This window comes from Phlebotomus papatasi, chromosome 2, assembly GCF_024763615.1.
Source record: "Phlebotomus papatasi isolate M1 chromosome 2, Ppap_2.1, whole genome shotgun sequence".
NCBI classification, from domain to species: Eukaryota; Metazoa; Arthropoda; class Insecta; order Diptera; family Psychodidae; genus Phlebotomus; species Phlebotomus papatasi.
Window position 1 is genome coordinate 80,194,273 of NC_077223.1, and position 18,936 is coordinate 80,213,208.

Consider the following 18,936-nt stretch of genomic DNA (forward strand, 5'->3'; position numbering starts at 1 on the left):
TTGACTAAATCAGTTGCAATCAGTAGGGGGAAGTGGGATACCTTTGAAATTGGGATTTTTTTCCTATGTTTAAGTGGAACTGAGCCATATCATAACGTAATTTAGGACCAATTTTATTTAAAAATAGGTCAAAAATCCCTATTTGAAAGGTTCTTTACATTCAAAGGTGCCCCACTTCCCCCTAAGAAATCGGTAATATCTCCAGTAAATGATCTATAAGTTTCTCAAACATGCGGTTGTATTTGTCGTCACCTGCCTAAAAACCAAACGGTAAGAGATATCGACTTTAGGTTTTTACTGATGCTCATATCCCCCTAAGTTCAGCTATACAAAGTTGAATGATTTTTTTTAAATAATGTTCATTGTAGAGCTCAAAAAAGCAATCTAAAGGAAAATATTAATACGATTTAAATTCTTTACATAAAAACTCTTCAATATATTTCCTTGTTTACGTTCGTGTAAAATTTCTAAAATTGCATCACAAGTAATACAAATGCAGAAACATGGTTTGGTAAACTCCACAATCCGGAAGTGATTTATGAAAATTTTCAATTACATCTCAATTTCCTTTACGTTTTGAACATCAAATACCGAACACATCGACATGTGCAAAATGGAATAAAATGGAAAATTCATTGGAATTGACTCCGCGAGATGAAATTGAATTTTTCGCCTTAATGATGTTTTCGTATCAATTATTCATTAAAATGACTTTGAGATGTACAATTTAAGGCAGTTTATATGGCTTATATCCTTTCGGCATTTCCTACCAAATTTATACCTTTATTCCCTCTCATGTGCTTAGTTATTGAAAGGTTTATACAATATGCTTCAATATAAACAATAAAGACTACATTTGTTGACGATTGGTATAGTCAAAAAATAATTTTAAAAGTTTTTTTTCCGTAAATTTGCCATTGCAACTCATACTGAGCGCTCATAACCAGAGTTTCCCTTTAGAAAAAGATATGGGGAGGTTTCGATCTTCGAAAATCAAAAAAGACATTATTCCTCTCGTTCAGTAATAACCTTACCGATTCGAAGGTAAATCAGAGAGAATTTACCTAAAAACCCGTTGGAAGTTCTAACGTTTAAACCGACGAGTTACACAAAAATGAGAAAGTTCATAAAAAGGACATTCCTTTGAATGAAAGTGCAATTAAGAGTTTCTGCTATCCTGAATTTCCACAAAACTACACAAAAATTTATTTTTTGCAGTAAACGTTTGCACACTGTTGTTGACAATGTTGACGATTGAAGTGTCAAGGATATGGAAATTCGAAATAAGAGAACAATCAGCGCTAAAGCGGCCAGTACGTGAACTTGCACTTTAGATTTCCGGTAGATTTTCGAATAGGTTTGGCTTGGCTTTGGAGTGGCTTTGTCTCTTCGAAAGGTTATTACTGAATGGAGCCATTATTTCTCCGTACGGGTGGTTGAAATGTTTTCTATTCGAATATCAAAGTTCAAAGTGCCACGACAGTCAACTTTTGCCTATATTCATCTTTTTGTGGGATCAATCAAAGAAACGAGGCTCATATTCTAACTCATTAATAAATCCATTTTCATGGAGCAAATCTTTTGACAACTTTTTACTGTGGTCTGTCAACCCAAATCGTTAAAACTTTCCGAGAGAATTTTCACTAGAGTAAGTACTTTCCCTACAAAGTTCACGTGTTCGTATTATTTGAATTTCTTTTATTTTTCCTAAGAGATTTACACATAATTGTTGTATAATTCATCAATTAATTGATAACAAGGTAACTAATATTTAATAAAAATATGTCAGTCTCTCACGAAAAATAAAAGAAAATTCACATTATTCGAATGCATGAACGTTCGTAGAGATAGTACTTTCACCTATGAAAATTCGAAATTAATTATTCGTCGGACGTAGTGGTGGAAGAAAAGGTCTTGTCGGAGGCAGCCAAAATCCCGAACGCCAAAATCCCGAATATTCAAAATCTTAAAAGGGATGTAATTATATGGACGATAATGTATAGAATATTTTCCCAATAGGGGAAAGTACTCTAGGTTGGACCAGAAAAACGAAGTTCAAACATTAACATTTTCTTCTGGGAAAATTGACATTGTATGTTAATTTTCGATGCACCGACAAAGTCTCTAGTTCTTTAAGATTCCACGCCTACATCATTTAGGATGCAAAAGTTCTTAGTTTCTTCTTACAAGAATGTTAAAGATATTGTGTCGATTTGGTCCAACCCATGGTGCAGTTTTTACCTTCGAATGTGGCGGTACATGCCTGTGAATCTTGAATTTTCTCGGAAAATATTGCTGACGATACATTAAACGACCTATTATGAACTAGCTGGAGGTCTAATTCATTCACTGAAACTATCACTGCAGTGAAAAGCGCGAGTAAATAGAATCTTTTTAATTTTTTTGTCAATTACTGTTTTTCTCTTTCCAAAAATTGATAGAAACGCCATATTATCGATATGTCAACCCTAAAATACGACTGTAAAAAGAGAAGGGTGATGCTTCGAGTTATTTTGAAGTTAATAAATTGAGGTTATGTAGATTCCGGAAATAAAAGAAAAATGTTGAAAATTGCGTCTCATTATGTGATATTTTACCAATGAAGTGTACTGTCTATTTGTTACTTGTGACAATTGAATATAAATGTAAAGTTTTAGAGCAAAATTTAGAATAAAAAGGCATACTTGTGCCTTCCCAAAAATCCTCTTGCACTTGTTGTCCTAGCGATTTCTGCCCACTAATTATCCGGAAGCATCCGGGTTTAGCTTCATTGTGTCTTTCAGTCTTCATCTTGGAAGATTCAAGAAAATATTCTGCAAGGTTCTATTCCATACGAATTTCCTCATTGATGGCTTCGGTGAGTCCACGAACAGCAAATTTGGATCCGCAGTATGGCACAAGATTTTGCAGTCCAACAATTCCCGCCATGGATGAAAGTGAAACGATGTGACCATGACGTTTGGCGATCATGTCAGGGAGGAAGGCCTGCATCATCCAAAAGTGCGCCAAAATATTAATATCGAAGATTTTGCGGATTTCCGCATCGGTATGCTGCAGGAAAGGATGGCAGGGCATGATGCCGGCATTATTGACCAAGATCGTCACAGTTCCGACTTCCGCTTTAACCTTCTTGGCCACCTCAATGATCTCCTCACGCTTCGAGACGTCACACACAAATGCATGGGCTTTTCCTTTACGGGAGCAAATTTCTTTCACAGTTTCCTTATTTCCCTCCTCATTGATGTCCCAGCAGACAACTGTGGCTCCCAGTGCTGAATATTGGAGTGCCATTTCCCTGCCAATCCCATGATCAGTTCCTGTTATCAGGACAATCTCCCCCACCACAGATTTTTCTTCCGGTGGCTTGAAAAGTAGGTAGATGCCCTCAAATACAAAATAGGTCCACTGCACAAAGATCATGATGAGGTCAAATATGAGCACAATTGCGGAATAGACTCGAGCACCGGCATTGTTGGGTTGTACTCCCACATGATTTTGCTCAGAATTTCTCCTTCATTTTTTCTCAGTCACTTTCATTAACTTTCAAAACAAAAATATCTGAGAATACTTCAAAATTCTTTTACCACACATGAAGCAAAGTAAACAAAACTGTGAGGTTATGTCGAGCAATCATATGATATATCAAATGGCGGTAGAGTTGCCACATGAACATTCGAAGGCATGTAACTCTAAAATTCCAACCCAGCGTATGGGTGGTTTTCTAATTTTTCCACCATCCACACACATAGTTTCCTTCTTGAGGAAAACTATCTTAACAAATATCAACCCTAATTAACCCTTTATATACTACAATAGTAACTTTCTTACAACATAAATTTTAAATAGAAAAAAACAGATATTAAGTTGACCAGTAAAATTAAGTGTTGAGCCCATTTTTAATATTTCTTCAAAAAAACATAAAAACGAATCATTAGGCCCACAATTTTTGGAGGGGACTCGTGATTTATAATGATCTAACGAATATTTAATATAAATGTGCAAGTGTTTAAATAAAGTCAAAGAAATTCACAGTATTCGAAGGCATGAACTTTCGAAGGGAGAGTACTTTCCCCTACATTGAAAATTTACCTTTGCCTCCAGCAAGCGCAGATGCAATCGTGGGAGTAGCTGACACTTTTAAGAATTTGGGATTTTGGCTTTCGAGATTTCGGCCCATTCGGAATTTTGGGTTTTCGTGATTTTGACATTTGGGATTTTGGCTTTCGAGATTTTAGCTTTCGGGATTTTGACCGGAACCCGGTCTTTTTTATATAGGAAACATAAGGACCCACCCACAAATACAAAAACCTTCAACGGGATCTTTTAGTCTTTTTACAGAAATTCGTAAATACCTTTTAAATTAATAAACTTTATCATACAAATTTGGACATTTTCACTGAGTTTTAGCATTATCTGTAGCATTTTAAATATTTTAAATGGATAAGTTACATAAAAGGCACAGCATGATTAGGAGCACGACATAATTAGACCATGAATAAGTCGTTTAAAAGTCTTTAATGTCATATAAGCACAATATGTCTAAAATTTCACTAGGTTGACAGTAATAAAATTGGATGTTAAGTGTATAGTGTTGAAGTTATGATGACCATTGTTTAGGATGTGTTATACGAGCATCAAAATATAAAATCAAGAGAGTAGCCATTAAATATTGTAATGACAACTTAGACAAGGAAATATTTTCTCATAGATTAAATTTATTCCTTGTGTTGTTCTCTCACATGTTCGTAAACATTTGTGACACAAATATATTCAAAAGAAATTTGGAAATGAATAAAAAATATCAGTTTTTATAGAATATTGTTAAAAACTTTGTTTTAAAATAGATGGGACGCACTTTTTTGTACTTACACTGTAACTTCCCCTTTAAGAGAAGCTTTTACATATGTCTAATATTTTTATTTTAATTATTTACAAAAACATAATATATACTTTCGAAATAATTTTGTTTTAGATACATGCACCATTGCCTCACAGACTATATTTGACATAATAATCTTCTAGCACTTTTGAAAATCACATTTGATGGACTAACAGAACATCGTCAATATTGTCGATATTACCAATATTTTGTTTAAAGTAGAAAGTCATCTAATACGTCTACGGTTAGAAAATCTAATGGACGCATTTTTTGTCCTTTTTGTCGATAATTTCACTTTCAATTACATAATATGTCAGTTGGATTAGCAATTATCGTAACTTCTTCATCGCCTCATCACCATTTCTTATAACAACATGGAAACACACACTCTATACACGAACTGCTGATGAGGTGATAAGGCAGTTATGACAATTGCTGATCCAACTGACGATATATGACCTTCAAATTCCAGACATTCACAGCTGAAGTTTAAAAAATTCTAAAATCGATTTCGAAAGTCATGTGAATACATTTTTCTTCAAGTTTCGTCCGCATGTTAGCCGAAGTACTTTCTGTTCGAATTTCGAAATATATCGTATGTCAAATTTTTTGCTTTATTGTAGGGAAAATCAAAACAATAAAGCGCATTTCACTATAATTCCCCTCATAATTCCTGAGTAATGCTTTTAAGAGCTTTCTTAGTATGGTATGGCATAATTTTTTCCCACGTTGTGCGAAAATTTAGATTAAAAATTTGAAATTAAGTATGAAGTTTTCGAACATCAATGGTTTTAAAAATCCATTTGCCTTTTATAAGGCACTATAGGGGCGGGGAAGTGGGGCACCTTTGAAATTGGGATTTTTCTCCTATGTTTAAGTGGAACTGAGCTATATAATAACGTAATTTAGCTTCTCATTCTATCTGTGCAACTAAATTGTATCATGATAAGGCTCAATTTTATTTGAAAAAAGGTGAAAAATCCCAATTTCGAAGGTGCCCCACTTTCAAAGGTGCCCCGCTTTCCCCTATTGAAAAATCAAACCCCAGCTGTGAATGGGAAGAATTAATCAAATAAAATTACGTTATGAGGTCTATTTTTTGCTACCTGGTTACCTTCACTGAACTGTCAAATCAGGTATAGAGCCTCAAATTTATTGTGAAATTTTAGTGGTTTTATTTGACCAAAACAACGTCACTGTATGGGTAATAATTTTAATACTTCGCATTATTATGCTTATTTATAATTGGTATCATATTATATTCTAGGTTTTTTTTATGTGACTTTTTTGGGATTATCACGTACGCAAATATTGTATGTACCTCAATCAATAAAATGATTCTGTTTAACGTGAAACACACCAAATGCATTATTAAAAGCAATGTTTGCATTAAATTTGCACATCATCTGTATTTTGTTCAACGTGACAGACTGATGTTATTTTTTTTACCCTCTGTGGACTTTACGTGTTGAATTTTTCATGGATTTCCCTTTGATCATGTCTCCGTGTGGAAATTTATTATTACGTTTTACCAGGATTCATTCGAAATACTATTGAGAATATACTGCTGTATTGGGTGCAGTAAATTGTCTCAAATACGGCTGAACAATGAATGAGAAATATTTTGAGGAAGTAGGGTGAGAGATAATTAATTTCCAAATGGACTAAATGATGTATCTCGAATGTGAATACAATTAGCACCCTATTTGAATGGAGGGATGTTGTACATATTTGTTCATGAACTCACCTCCTCATAGATGAAGTTATCAATTTCCTCGAGAGGTCGACCGTACATGTTCTCTGGAAAGGGTTCAAACTTCTTTGGCAGAACCGCTCCATCCTCCACGGACACTTTGGAGCGTGGATGGAAGCCATATTCACGAACAAGCTGAATATGCCGAGATTCATGCTTATCCTGCGATTTCTCCGTATAAGCCACAACCTGCTGTTTCGGTCCTGCTGCAATGAGAGACAAGGCGTCATTAGTGCTAGATTCAAGAATGATTGTGACTAATTGAAACATTATATAAGGTTTCACTATTAGATTTTATGTTTGTGCATAGTACCATTAAAATGCATTGCGAATCAATAGTGTGAGGTATATCACACAGATCTCTGGCAGAAAGGTGCCAGACTATGATGTTAATCAAATTATAGAGCACGCCTATTTTCCACTCAATGAGCTCTAATGAGATTCCCCATCATCATTGAGGATTTCCAGAAAATTTAATCAGCTGTATTGCCAATCATTTTCATTTTGCTAACATTGCGAATGTTTCCTTGTTAATTTCTAATGGACAAAAGCACTGTGATACTTAGGGGAGAATGAGAAAATTCGATATTAGTGTTCAGTTTGAGAAAATGATATTTTCTTCATCTAAGAGAGATTGGAATAGTTCCGCGCACATTTATTTAACACTTCGAAGAACCCTAACTAAAAGTGTCACGGAAGGACCAAGTGGCAGCCGCTGCCACTTATCGGATTTTACATAATATTTTAATATTTTTACATATATTTTAACATTCGGAGCCTCAGTCAGTTCTTTTCTGGTGTCTGAATCAGAAATTTCACCTCCTTGGGTACTGTATCTAAAGATTTTTAACCATTCGATGTTTTCATTTTTATCAGAATCATGGCGTCAGGGAAAGTGGTCTGCCTTTGAATGCGGCAGCCTTTGAATATTTCAATTTTTCTCTTATTTTTCAAAGCAAAAATTCTACATATGAACAATAGTTAATACTATTAACTATTTTCTATTAACTTCGCTTAACAAAATGGATTTTGAGCTTTGGTAAATAAGAGAAAAATTGAATAATTCCCATAATTATTCATATTTCATACATATTTCCCAATTCAATATTTCCCATAATTCTTCTCAATAATTTGCAAAAACACTTTCAATTTGTTCTTTTAAGGCTTTTATACACTAACAATCAAGAAAATTACATCTGCAGAACGTCAAACTGCTATATAAAATGCATATGGCAGCAACTGCCACTTGGTCCTTCCGAGTGCAGTTTTTTGTTTTTACAATATATTTACATTAATATTTAATTTTTATTAAAAATTTTATAACGAAAAAATAGCCAGATAAATTCTGCACGCATTCAATCGGGTCTCCAGGCGAAATAATATATTCTTCACTATAAAAAATTAAATTGAAAACTAAATTGGCAGCGGCTGCCACTAGGGTCCTTCCAAGTGTTAAAGATATACGACTAAAAAGGATACCTCTACATAGATTCATAGCAAGGGGGAGATATTTGCATGAAAATGTGTACACCAATTCCAGACACTTCCACAATTTATATGGAGGAGGGAGGAGCCATTTACACTTCCAGCATTTCGGAAAACTCCCAAAAATGCTGCAATACTTCCAGCACTTCTTGCACTCCCATGCACTTCTCATACTTAAAAATCAATAATTTGTTTAATATTATGAAAAATATAATTGAGAAACCTTAAAAAATTCATAAGTAATTTATTTTTACATGTATTTTCTTTATATATTTTGAATTTCTAGAAGCAGATATTCTTGCATACTGACGATATTTTAATATTATCTGTATTTTATAACCAACAGAATTTCTTTCTATGCATTTTTCATTGGCCTCTACACACTAGAGAAAAATATGTCCACATTTTAGAGTTTTTCCTACACAAGCGTAGGCAATTTGCTTCAATATGGACATAAATTTCTCTGGTGTGTAGAGGCCATAACAGACCAGTGAAGTTACCTCTGGAAAAGAGGTCTCAAAAAAAAATGTATTGTCGTTTCTAATTTATTGAAATTGTTTTGGAAAGTCTGTAAGAGACCAAAAGTAGGAGTGCAACAATTAATTTAGCACATCAGAAGTACAGTATTGGCCAAAAATTTCTTGACAAAGTTATATTCGAGAAATCTGGTGGAAAAATGATAAAAATGCTTTTTAAAATTTTTCTTTTTTTCAAATGAGTTGCCTGTAATCCATAAATATTATTTATATATTTCAAAAAAATTATTTAAGATCGTATTAAAAAAAATTGTTTTCCAAAAGTTGATCATTTGTATCAACTAAAAGTTTCTTGTCACATTTCAAAAAGTTATTTAATTTACTTTGAAAAATATATCATCCTACAGCATAGCGGTCAGATCAGTGAAATGTTTTTAGCAAGCGCCTGGCAAGTTGGACTTTTTATATGGGGCTATTTGAAGCCAATTCCTAAATTGATCTCGGACTCAGCTCACAGTGCTCCTAGGAAAAAATTTATTTAAACAAAAATTTAGTATATTTATCCCTCCATACGGAAAGGTATCTTGTAATACGGAAAAACTTCTAACTTTTTTAATATTTAGCATAAAGATCACGAGTGCAGAAAAATTCCCATACGCATTTGTATGTGAAAGTACGAAATTGGCTTCAACTTTGAAGGCCACTCGCCGGGGACTAGGTTTTTAGGGTTATTCTCGGAAAAATATGTAGGGGAAAGTACTCTCCCTTCGAACGTTCATGCCTTCGAATAATGTGAATTTCTGTTATGTTTCCTAAGATATTTTCACATGATTGTCACATAATTATCAAAAATTGATGACAAACTAACTAATAGGTAATAGAAATGTGTAAGTGTCTTAGCAAAAATAAAAGAAAATTCACATTATTCGAAGGCATGAACGTTCGAAAGGAGAGTACTTTCCCCTACCACCACGCTCTTATTTCACTCCCGTTAACCCCAAAGACTTCATACCCGTTCAATCACAGCACAGGATCCGGCAAATCCTCTATTCCGGAATTGGATAGAGAAGTCTTTGATTAAAGTTACCACTAAAAAGTACCGTAATAAATAACTCGTAATACAGTTCCTAACAATTACCCTTACTCCTTTCAGTGAAAAGATGTGGAACCCATGTATCAAACTTTTGAACAAATCCAAGCTTTTCTAAATAGCGAAATAGGATTTTAAGTTTTCCAAAATCTTAATAATCTCTTCAATTGTCTTCCACTCGAATACCAACAATCCCAACAATATTGCCGTTAATGTTAGAAACCATTTAAAATAAAATTGATCTTTTCGAGAATAAATCTCTATATAGAAATTTTTCAAGTCACTTTTCAGTCATTTAAAAATGATCTAAATAAAAAACCCAAAATGCCTTTTTTTTGTGGAAGTCCATCATTTAGGCCTTTCCAAAATTCGATTAACATTAAATACTACAAAGACACCTTTTTGTTCCTTACGTATTTTTGCCACTCGATCTTAAAATCTGAGCTAAAAGTAGCGTATAATCTGTAAAAATCGGAATTAAACAGAGAAGACTTTATTTTCGGACACTCCCACTTCCAAAGACTTCCTTCACTTCATTTTCAGCTGTACACCACTTCCGACCCTAATATCTCCCCCTTGATTCATATCCATTTAAATTTAAACTTATTGCAATTTAAATCTCTAATATAGATAGATAGAGTATCTGCATCAAATTTCAGCTAGCTTATAATTTCGGCCACTTCTTTTGTTTTTCAAATCTCCATGAATTTTTAATTTTTGCGCTTACTTTAGAGATTATATAATGCAAAAAAAATCATTATGGAAGGGAAAGGAACTATGAGGGTGTGTAGAGACCATTAAAAATGTTTTTACTCAATAAAATTTCGAATAATCCGAAAAACATATTTTTTTCGGATATTGTGTATTATCTTAATGCCAAACCACAGTATTGGTTTTAAATTACCCGGTGTACCCTATGTTGAGCAACATATTGGAGAGTTGCTAGACACCTCTTATGTGGACAACCCCCAATACACCACAAATTCCACCCCATTTCATACAATAAAAACACTTTGCGGCATTTTATTGCGACACACACTATTTTCGATGTACTTAACCCCATGTCAAATATTTTATGTCACCCTTATTAACACTTTTATGTGTAGCTGTGCCAAAAGAAACCCAAAAGTAGGGGTTGTGAGGAGGCACGAACAATGAAGAAAAAAAAACACATTTAAGAGACTTTCGCCCTCAAGCACTTGTGGTAAAATCTTAGTGTGAATCATTCCAAAGTTCCTTTGCCCTAGCCTCGAATGAGTATAGTAACAAAATTTTGTCAATCGATTGGCATGAGAGGTTTTACAAGAAAAAGCTCAGTGATGTATATAGAAAAATCAATGTCTGCATGAGGTACTTTTATAATTTCGTGTTGGCATTTATTTATATTTACCTTACCCCCATACCTTACTTTCACATTTATCAAACAAACACACACACATATATATTCCTAAACTTGGAAAAAGTGTCGAGGAAAAGGAATGTTATTTATTGGACTTCTAAATTAAGATACAGTGGTTTAGTTGTAGAACTTCGATCCGACTTTTGAGATGTTTTAACTTAAAGATATCCGATTCCGCTAAACTTAGAGATTAGATATGTACGTCAGTAGGTATAAATCTTTATAACGGAAAAGCTAATAAGGGTTAAGTTTAGTTAATAGTGCAATAATTGTCCGTTCTATTACAAAAAAAAAGAATTTCTTTCAATGTCAATTACTGACATTTAAATAGTAAATTTTAAATTAGAATTTTCGATTTTAAGATTAAATTTGATATATCCGAGGGGAAAGTGGGCCAAAAGGAATCGATACAATTTTTTGCTTGAGCTCCATAAAACCTCTAGTCAAAAAATTCTACCGTTCTAAAACTTTACCGAAGGCCACATTCCTCTATCTTGAAGGAAGATATATTTTTGGATCATTTTCTAATAGTCAATTTTACAGAATTTCTGAACATTTTCGAATTTTGATTCGCTCAAAGTTTATACAATGATCGAAATAAGTATCCAGTTTTTGTATTTTTATAGGAAAATAATTTTTCTATAAGTTTGTCGTGGAACAATTCTCTTTTAACGAAATGTTCTATTAGGTGAGATTCTTAACAATCTCACCTACTATTTAACACTAAACCTAACAATACTGGTCAAATTGACCGGTTTAAAAACTTTTTTAAATTAGCTCATATTTATACGGTACAATGTCACTATCAAACTTTGTGAATTTCTTAAAATATTCTTGTAATATATTTTTCAGTACTTAATTTTTCCCCTTTCGTCCGAGAAAACAATTGTAGAATAGGCATCCTACCTGTCCCGGTCTGTCATTTGACCGAGCGTGCGGGAAAAACGACCAAAAACGGTCGGTAGGTTTAGTGTTAAACCATTTACAAGAAATCTTCTTTTAACGAAAAAAGAGTTAAATGGTGTAGAAAAGACAGAAAAGGTAAACTAGAGATGAATTAGGTTATGAAAATGTCAATTTATGTATACTTTATTTGTCATATTTCACAATTTTTAGTGCTTTAAAATTTTAAATATTTGTTTTTCAATAATAGGGGAAAGTGCTCTCCCTTCGAATGTTCATGCCTTCGAATAATGTGAATTTCTTTTGTTTATCTTAAGAGATTTACACTAAACTATCACGGAATTAAATACAATTAATGATAATCTTACTAATATTTAATAGAAATATGTAAGTCTCTTAGGAAAAATAAAAGAAAATTCACATTATTCGATGGCATGAACATTCGAAGGGAGAGTACTTTCCTCTACCATTAAGACATGTGAGCTTTTTTGCTTAAAAGGTGAGATTCAAAATCTATAAACTTTTTTGCTTCGTCCATATAGGGTAAATTGGTACAAGTTGGACAATGGCAAAAGTTGGAAAATTTCGCTGGGACAAGTTGGACAGGCAATTTTTTCTTGATAAATACAGTACTAAATTTTAATTAGTATATTTTTCTATGTTATAGTTTAATTATTTGGTTCCTTGTGCTGCAAATAAAGTGAAAATCCATTCATATGAATAAGATTTAACGTATAAAATTCTCACCTCTATTGACAGTGTAACTTTTCACCGTCGAAAAAATACATCGATCGACCATTTTTTCCTAATAAAAACACAAGAAGAGTGACTTTGGTTTTTCGGTTCTGTTGACATTTCTCAATATTTCTGGCAAATTTTAGCGGAATAAAGTGTTTAATCTCGATAGTTAACGGTACGTAATGGTTTTATTTGATATAATTACTAACTGTATGAAGAAAAAGTGCTTATTTGAAGCGTGAGCAAAAGTGACAAGTTGGACATCCGGAGATACGATTGTATTGCAGGGGTTTTCTTTTTATTTCAGATGGGTAAAAAGGCAAATAAATTGAAAAAGTACAAATCCTATACTCAAGACCAAGTGAACAAAGCACTGGAAGCTTTTCGTCAAGGAAAGTCACTAAGTCAGGTGTCAGTATTATTTGGGGTGCCAAGAACAACACTTTTTAATAAGCTGACCGGGAAATGTCCGGAAGAATGCTCTGGGGGAAGGCCTCCTACGCTGCCAAAAGATATAGAAGATGAGCTCGTTGAATGGATTTTAGGATGCAGTGACAAGTGGCATCCTATAACAAAAGATCAAGTCCTCAACACTGTGCAAATTATTTGTAAGAAGTTCAAGATTGTCAACGAGTTCACCGATGGAAGGCCAGGATACTCTTGGTTCAAGAGCTTTTTGAACAGATACCCAGAATTGAGACTTCGCACACCAGAAGCATACACAACCCAAAGAGCTGGTATTACCACTGAGTGGTTTGAGAAAACTCATGAATATTTAAAATCCAAAGATCTTCTGGAACTTCCTCCTGATCGCGTCTTTAATCTTGACGAAACGGGTGTAATGCTTTCGCCCAAAGGTGGACAGGTATCTATTATTATTCTATGGAGTTTTTAAATTCATTTTTGAAGTTCTTTGTGACAATTCGTATGATTAAAGAAAACTAAAAGAAGAGGCTATGCAAGAAAAAAAAAGAATTAGACTTCAGAAACAGGAAGAAAGGCTCAAAATAAAAGAAGAAAAGGAGCAAAGCAAGAAAATTAAAATATCCAAGAAAAAGATTTAATAAATAATATATATCTAAGCCTTAATGATTTTTACTTTTTAATTATACACTTTACCCTAGTGGTACAATTGATTCAGTGTGTATGGCATTCAGTAAAAAATCTTGAAACTTGCACAACCTTCCCCTACGCATTGTCTAAATTCCCACGTCCAACTTGTCCCACCCTGTCCAAATTATATTGTTTTGCACTCACGTATTTTTCTTGTATTTAAGAACTTTTTAAACTGTTTTTCAAGAATTTCCATGAAACGGTAATATTCTAGAAGAATCAAGGAGCAAATTTATGTATGTCATCAGGGAAAAATGTATTTATAATGTCTTTAATCTTGTATCAAAGTTCGAGCCTCTGGAAATTGTTCCAATTTATGCAGCTTACCCTATTAGGAGTAAAAATTCAATTAGGAACCTACTTCTGCATCTCTTAATAGGCGACCAAAATTGCTTTTGTTTTGATTTTATCAAAATTTTTAATTTTTATGTTTTTCTCATGTTATTTGCTAAATGAACAGAACACCTAACGCAATAAAGTATTTCTGGACACTTAAGACTTCTTGGTACGTCATGTCCTTTGGAATTTGGAACAGTAGTTTAAGGAGTGACATGAGTCACAAACTACAAACACTGAAGAGCAGCATTATTTCTCTATTTTTTAAAACATCAACTCAGCTTTTTAAAATAAATTGTGCAATGTGTTTGAAATGTTTCATCTCCAAGTAGGGTAAAGTGATACAAGTTGGACAGGAAATTTTTTCTTGATAAATACAAAACTAAATTTTTTAAGCACAAGGTATCAAATAATAAAAAAGCTGAGATTGTAAAGAATCTCAGCTAACATAGCATAGATTATATACAAAAATATACAAATAAAATAAACTTGTACCATTGTCCAATTTGTATCACTTTCCTAATATCCGCAAAATTTGTAGCGAAAAACCTCCTTAGAGATGTCTTAAAATAAGAAATGAAAACAGATTACGATTGACTGGAGTTTTGGTCACATACTTCTCTTTTAATTACAGACGAAATCTGATATTTGCTATAAGCTAATATCAGTGTTAGTTATAAATAATATAGATACTAAAACTTTGTAAAAAGAGAGTCACGTCAATAATTTCTTGGTCCATCTTAAATCATGACCATTGTAATCTGCTTTTTATGATTTACTAAGTATCTCAGGAAACTTTTATGTTGCTATCTCACATAAAAGTTTCGTTCGACATTTCTGCGTCTTTGTGAAAAATTATATCTTCAACTATAACTTTGACCTGTTTTTAGAACTGTTTAAGTAAATGGTAGTGTCTTTCTTAACCCTTTAAGGACGAGTTGGTCAGCGATGCTATACTGAGATGAGAAAATAATTCCTTCTGGCAATTTAAAGTTCAGCTATTTAGGATCAGAAGGAACTATTCAGCAATTTTCAAATACTCGCATTAATAATAGATTTTCAATATTTCTTGTAATTCTAAAAAAAAAACTACTAGGAACAAAAAACTATGGCATTAATATAATTATTTTTTTTTATTAGTGTATAAATTATTTATAAGTTACAAGTATAAAAATTTCAATTCGTACAGTTTCTACTCTTTTGTAAGATTTCCCGGAAAGAATATATTTTTGTGATAAAGAAGCATAAAAAGATCAATTTTTATAGTCAAAATATTCACGATCAAGACAGGGGAAGGCTTTCACACATACTCTAGCTTCGAACACTTCATATTTTTCCCATATTCCTTTAAAAAATCTGACTATAGTAATATAGCTTATTCTTATGTCACATATTTCCTGAAAAAAAAATTTCAGATCCATTGAGGAACATGGTAAAAATATGAAAAATTCGAAGCCAGAGTAAATATGAAGCCAGAAAGCCTTCCTCTATTATTCTAAAAGAGGATGAAATAGTATTTTTGAAGCAAGAAAACTTATTTATACATAGATTTTCGCTCTGTGGAAAGCTTCTCGTCCTTATAGGGTTAACTTTCGTATCGAACGTATGGAAAATTCACAGAAAGGTGAGAAGGAAGTATGGAGAAAATGCCGTGGGGTGTAACAGGTATATGATTGTGGGAGATGTGCCAAAAATGTGCTGGCCAGGGCAGTATCGTGTGCACATTCAGTCGCCTGGGTGGGTGGAGAATAATGTACTTCCTCTTGGAGTCCTGCTTAGGAGCCAAAGCTGAGTTGGAGACCAATAAAATGTCGATGGAGAAGTCGTGACGAGAAAGAGGAAGTAAGAGAAGATAAAACGAAATGGATTATACAGTTCCCACTGAACATTTCCATTGATGACTGCATTTCTTCCATATTCACAATATTTCCTTTATATTTATATTCATTTCTAACATATTGAATGAATCATATTGAACACAGAGGAGTATTTACAAAGAGTACATAAACTTATGGAAAATGTCAATTAAAGTAAAGAATTGAGAATATCGTTTGTAAGCCTTTAACCTTATCTAAGGAAGGAAAGTAAAATTTTTAAACGGGGTGAAAATTGGAGATATAGGGTAAGTGTACCAAATTCCGGCCAGCTTGCAATTCCGGCCACATTTTTATTCCTCAAATTTCTATGAATTTATAGTTTTTTCATATTATAGAGATAATACTATGCAATAAAATGACAAAAAATGTAGCTTCGATAAACGAGAAGATGTTACTTTGGAAGGATTCCGGAAGGGCAAAGAACTATGAGAATGAAGGTGGCCGAAATAGGCCACCAAAGCTATGTCTACACTTTTATTCATTTTAAAATGGATTTAAAATTATTTTGGAGAAAATGAAGACGACAAACTGTCTACAAGGTTCCAAGTAATACTCCTTAAGAAAAATTAACAAACAAAAAAAATTATATGAAAAATATTACATTTTGAACTTGTGACTTTGGCGCTTTCATGCTGTCATTAGCGAAAATATCTCTGAAAAAAAGTTTTTAGTACAGAACCTAGCTGGCAAAAGTTTAAAATGTTAACGATTACACTCAGTTAGTTAATGGATAAAAAAATTATTTTTGCTTTTTCTCAAAGTTGAATAGTTATATTATGTTACTGTAGTGACTATATCACGGAAATAAAATTAAAAATATTATTTTAAGTGGATTTTATTTAGCTAGCGTAGTCATAGCAGATGAGCGCACTTGAAAGTGCATGAAGTTTATTTTTAGTGAGTGTAGGGCAAGTGTGCCAAATTTCGGCATAATTGCATACAAGAGCCAAAGTCTCAAGTTAGAAATGTAATATTTTTAATAGAAATTGATTTTTTTATTCCTTCCTCTTAAGGAGTGTTGCTTAGAACCTTGTAGACAGTTTATCGTCTTTATTTACTTTAAAATCATTCTTAATACATTTTAAAATGAATAAAAATGTATACATAGCTTTGGTGCCCTATTTCGGCCATCTTCATTCTCATAGTTCCTTGCCCTTCAGGAATTCTTCCAATGCCTTTTTCACGTCATATCGTTTGCCGAAGCTATATTTTTTGTTATTCTTTTGCATTGTATAATCTCTAGAGTATGTAAAAACTAAAAATTCATGGAAATTCGAGGAACAAAAAGGTGACCGGAATTGCAAGCTGGCCGAAATTTGGCACACTTACCCTATTTGAAATTTATATTCAGTGGGTGAAGTAAGAGAAAAAACTTTGTCAAACAATTGTTTAATGTATCATGTGACTTTCCAAAAAGGATTATATCACTTATTCGTAAAATAAATTTTCCAATTGCCAAACCATAAGCCAACATGAGTTTTCCATTACAGTCAAAGTGTTAAGATAAATGGCATGTGGAAGTATGTCACTTTAGGCAAAATAGTGAATGCTATCTGTTTGAATTCACATATAAGATTCTTTTCCTTTTCCACTTCTGCTTTTATCAGCAAACTGATATCCTGAATTTCCTGACAATGGAGAAAAATATCTCAACTATAAAACTGTCAGTTATTGATAGGGTGCTGATTTTTTTTTTAGGAAAATTCACAAATGTGCTGCTCAAAGTAAAAATGGCTTTTCGTGAACTTCCCTATTAAAGTAGTTCACTCTTGTTGTGAGTGACTGAATTCTACCACCTATTTGATATCTTATGTAAATGCAGATGGGGTTCACTTAAATGGCATTAATTACTTATAGAGAGAAATTGCGGAACTGAAGGTTCCACTCATCTTTGAATTTCTTGAGAATCAACTGACCAAGTGAAGTACTGGTGCCTGGCATGAGCAGCAAGAGCATCATAGAACAATCTTCAGCACCCTCCTAAGAATGATGTGTTGGGTGTCTCATAAAATTGAATGACTAGGATAGGATTGTTGGGTTTGGCCGTCGACTGGGTAAACAATTGTCGAGTTGGCAGTACGCTCTACACTTACCGTAAGTGCGGGCAACTTTGTTCTCTGCAGGTGACTTTGACCCCCTCCTGTTCGTAAGCTTTTCCTTAATTCTAGGTTAAGAACGGTTCTTACCAGTCAGACATGGTAAATAGGATCGGTGAAGACCATCCTTAAGATCTAGAAGTAAAGAAAAGCTCACGGACAAGAGGGTGTCAAAGTTACCCGCAAGGGACAATCATCCGCACGCAGGGCAATTTACATTTATATTCAGTGATATTTTTCAGATAAGTATTACTAAAATTGGAGAGATCTCCTGATACAATTTTCATCGAGTCTCAATCGTTATAAAATGATCAATTGTCCTGAAAAGATGTTTATCACATTAAATAAAACGTTTTGAAATAAAATAAAACATATTCAATCCAATAAACATAAATATACCCTGTACTAAAAGTCTAAAAGTCTTGAAATATTTCATACAACTGTACTATTTCCCACGATGTGTCGATAGTTGAACTTTTATTGCAAATTGAATTCATATAACTTCTATTCGATTTTGGAATGATTCATACGGTTTATACATACATGATTTATTGCTTAATTTAAATGGATTGTAAAATATATTATGACGAAATACGCTTAATGCACTCTGTATTATGCTATTTTTTTATATCAAAAATAAACCACAGAGCAGATAACTCTAATAAGCTACTCAACGTAGAATTTGACTTAGTTAGAGAATGGGAAATTCTCAATGTGCCCACACATTTATATGCAATAGTTAGATTTATGATCCTTCGGAGTGCTTTTAAGATATCCTAGGAGAGAGAGAA

The 18,936-nt window shown here is 33.2% G+C and overlaps 2 protein-coding genes across 2 annotated transcripts in view; both read right to left on the reverse strand.

The window, feature by feature from the left end:
* Positions 1–18,936, reverse strand: part of LOC129804607 (sodium channel protein 60E) — a 198,820-nt gene that overhangs the window by 158,374 nt on the left and 21,510 nt on the right. The window contains exon 2 of the mRNA XM_055852097.1: positions 6,627–6,838. Coding sequence (XP_055708072.1) covers positions 6,627–6,838 — 212 coding nt within the window. The remainder of the gene's footprint in view (positions 1–6,626; positions 6,839–18,936) is intronic.
* On the reverse strand, positions 1,815–3,539 carry LOC129804604 (short-chain dehydrogenase/reductase family 16C member 6-like). Its single transcript, XM_055852093.1, has 2 exons — positions 2,839–3,539; positions 1,815–1,850 (listed from the first exon to the last, which is right to left on the reverse strand). Exons 1-2 carry the CDS (start codon positions 3,418–3,420, stop codon positions 1,815–1,817), a joined length of 618 nt encoding a protein of 205 aa, XP_055708068.1. The 5' UTR covers positions 3,421–3,539.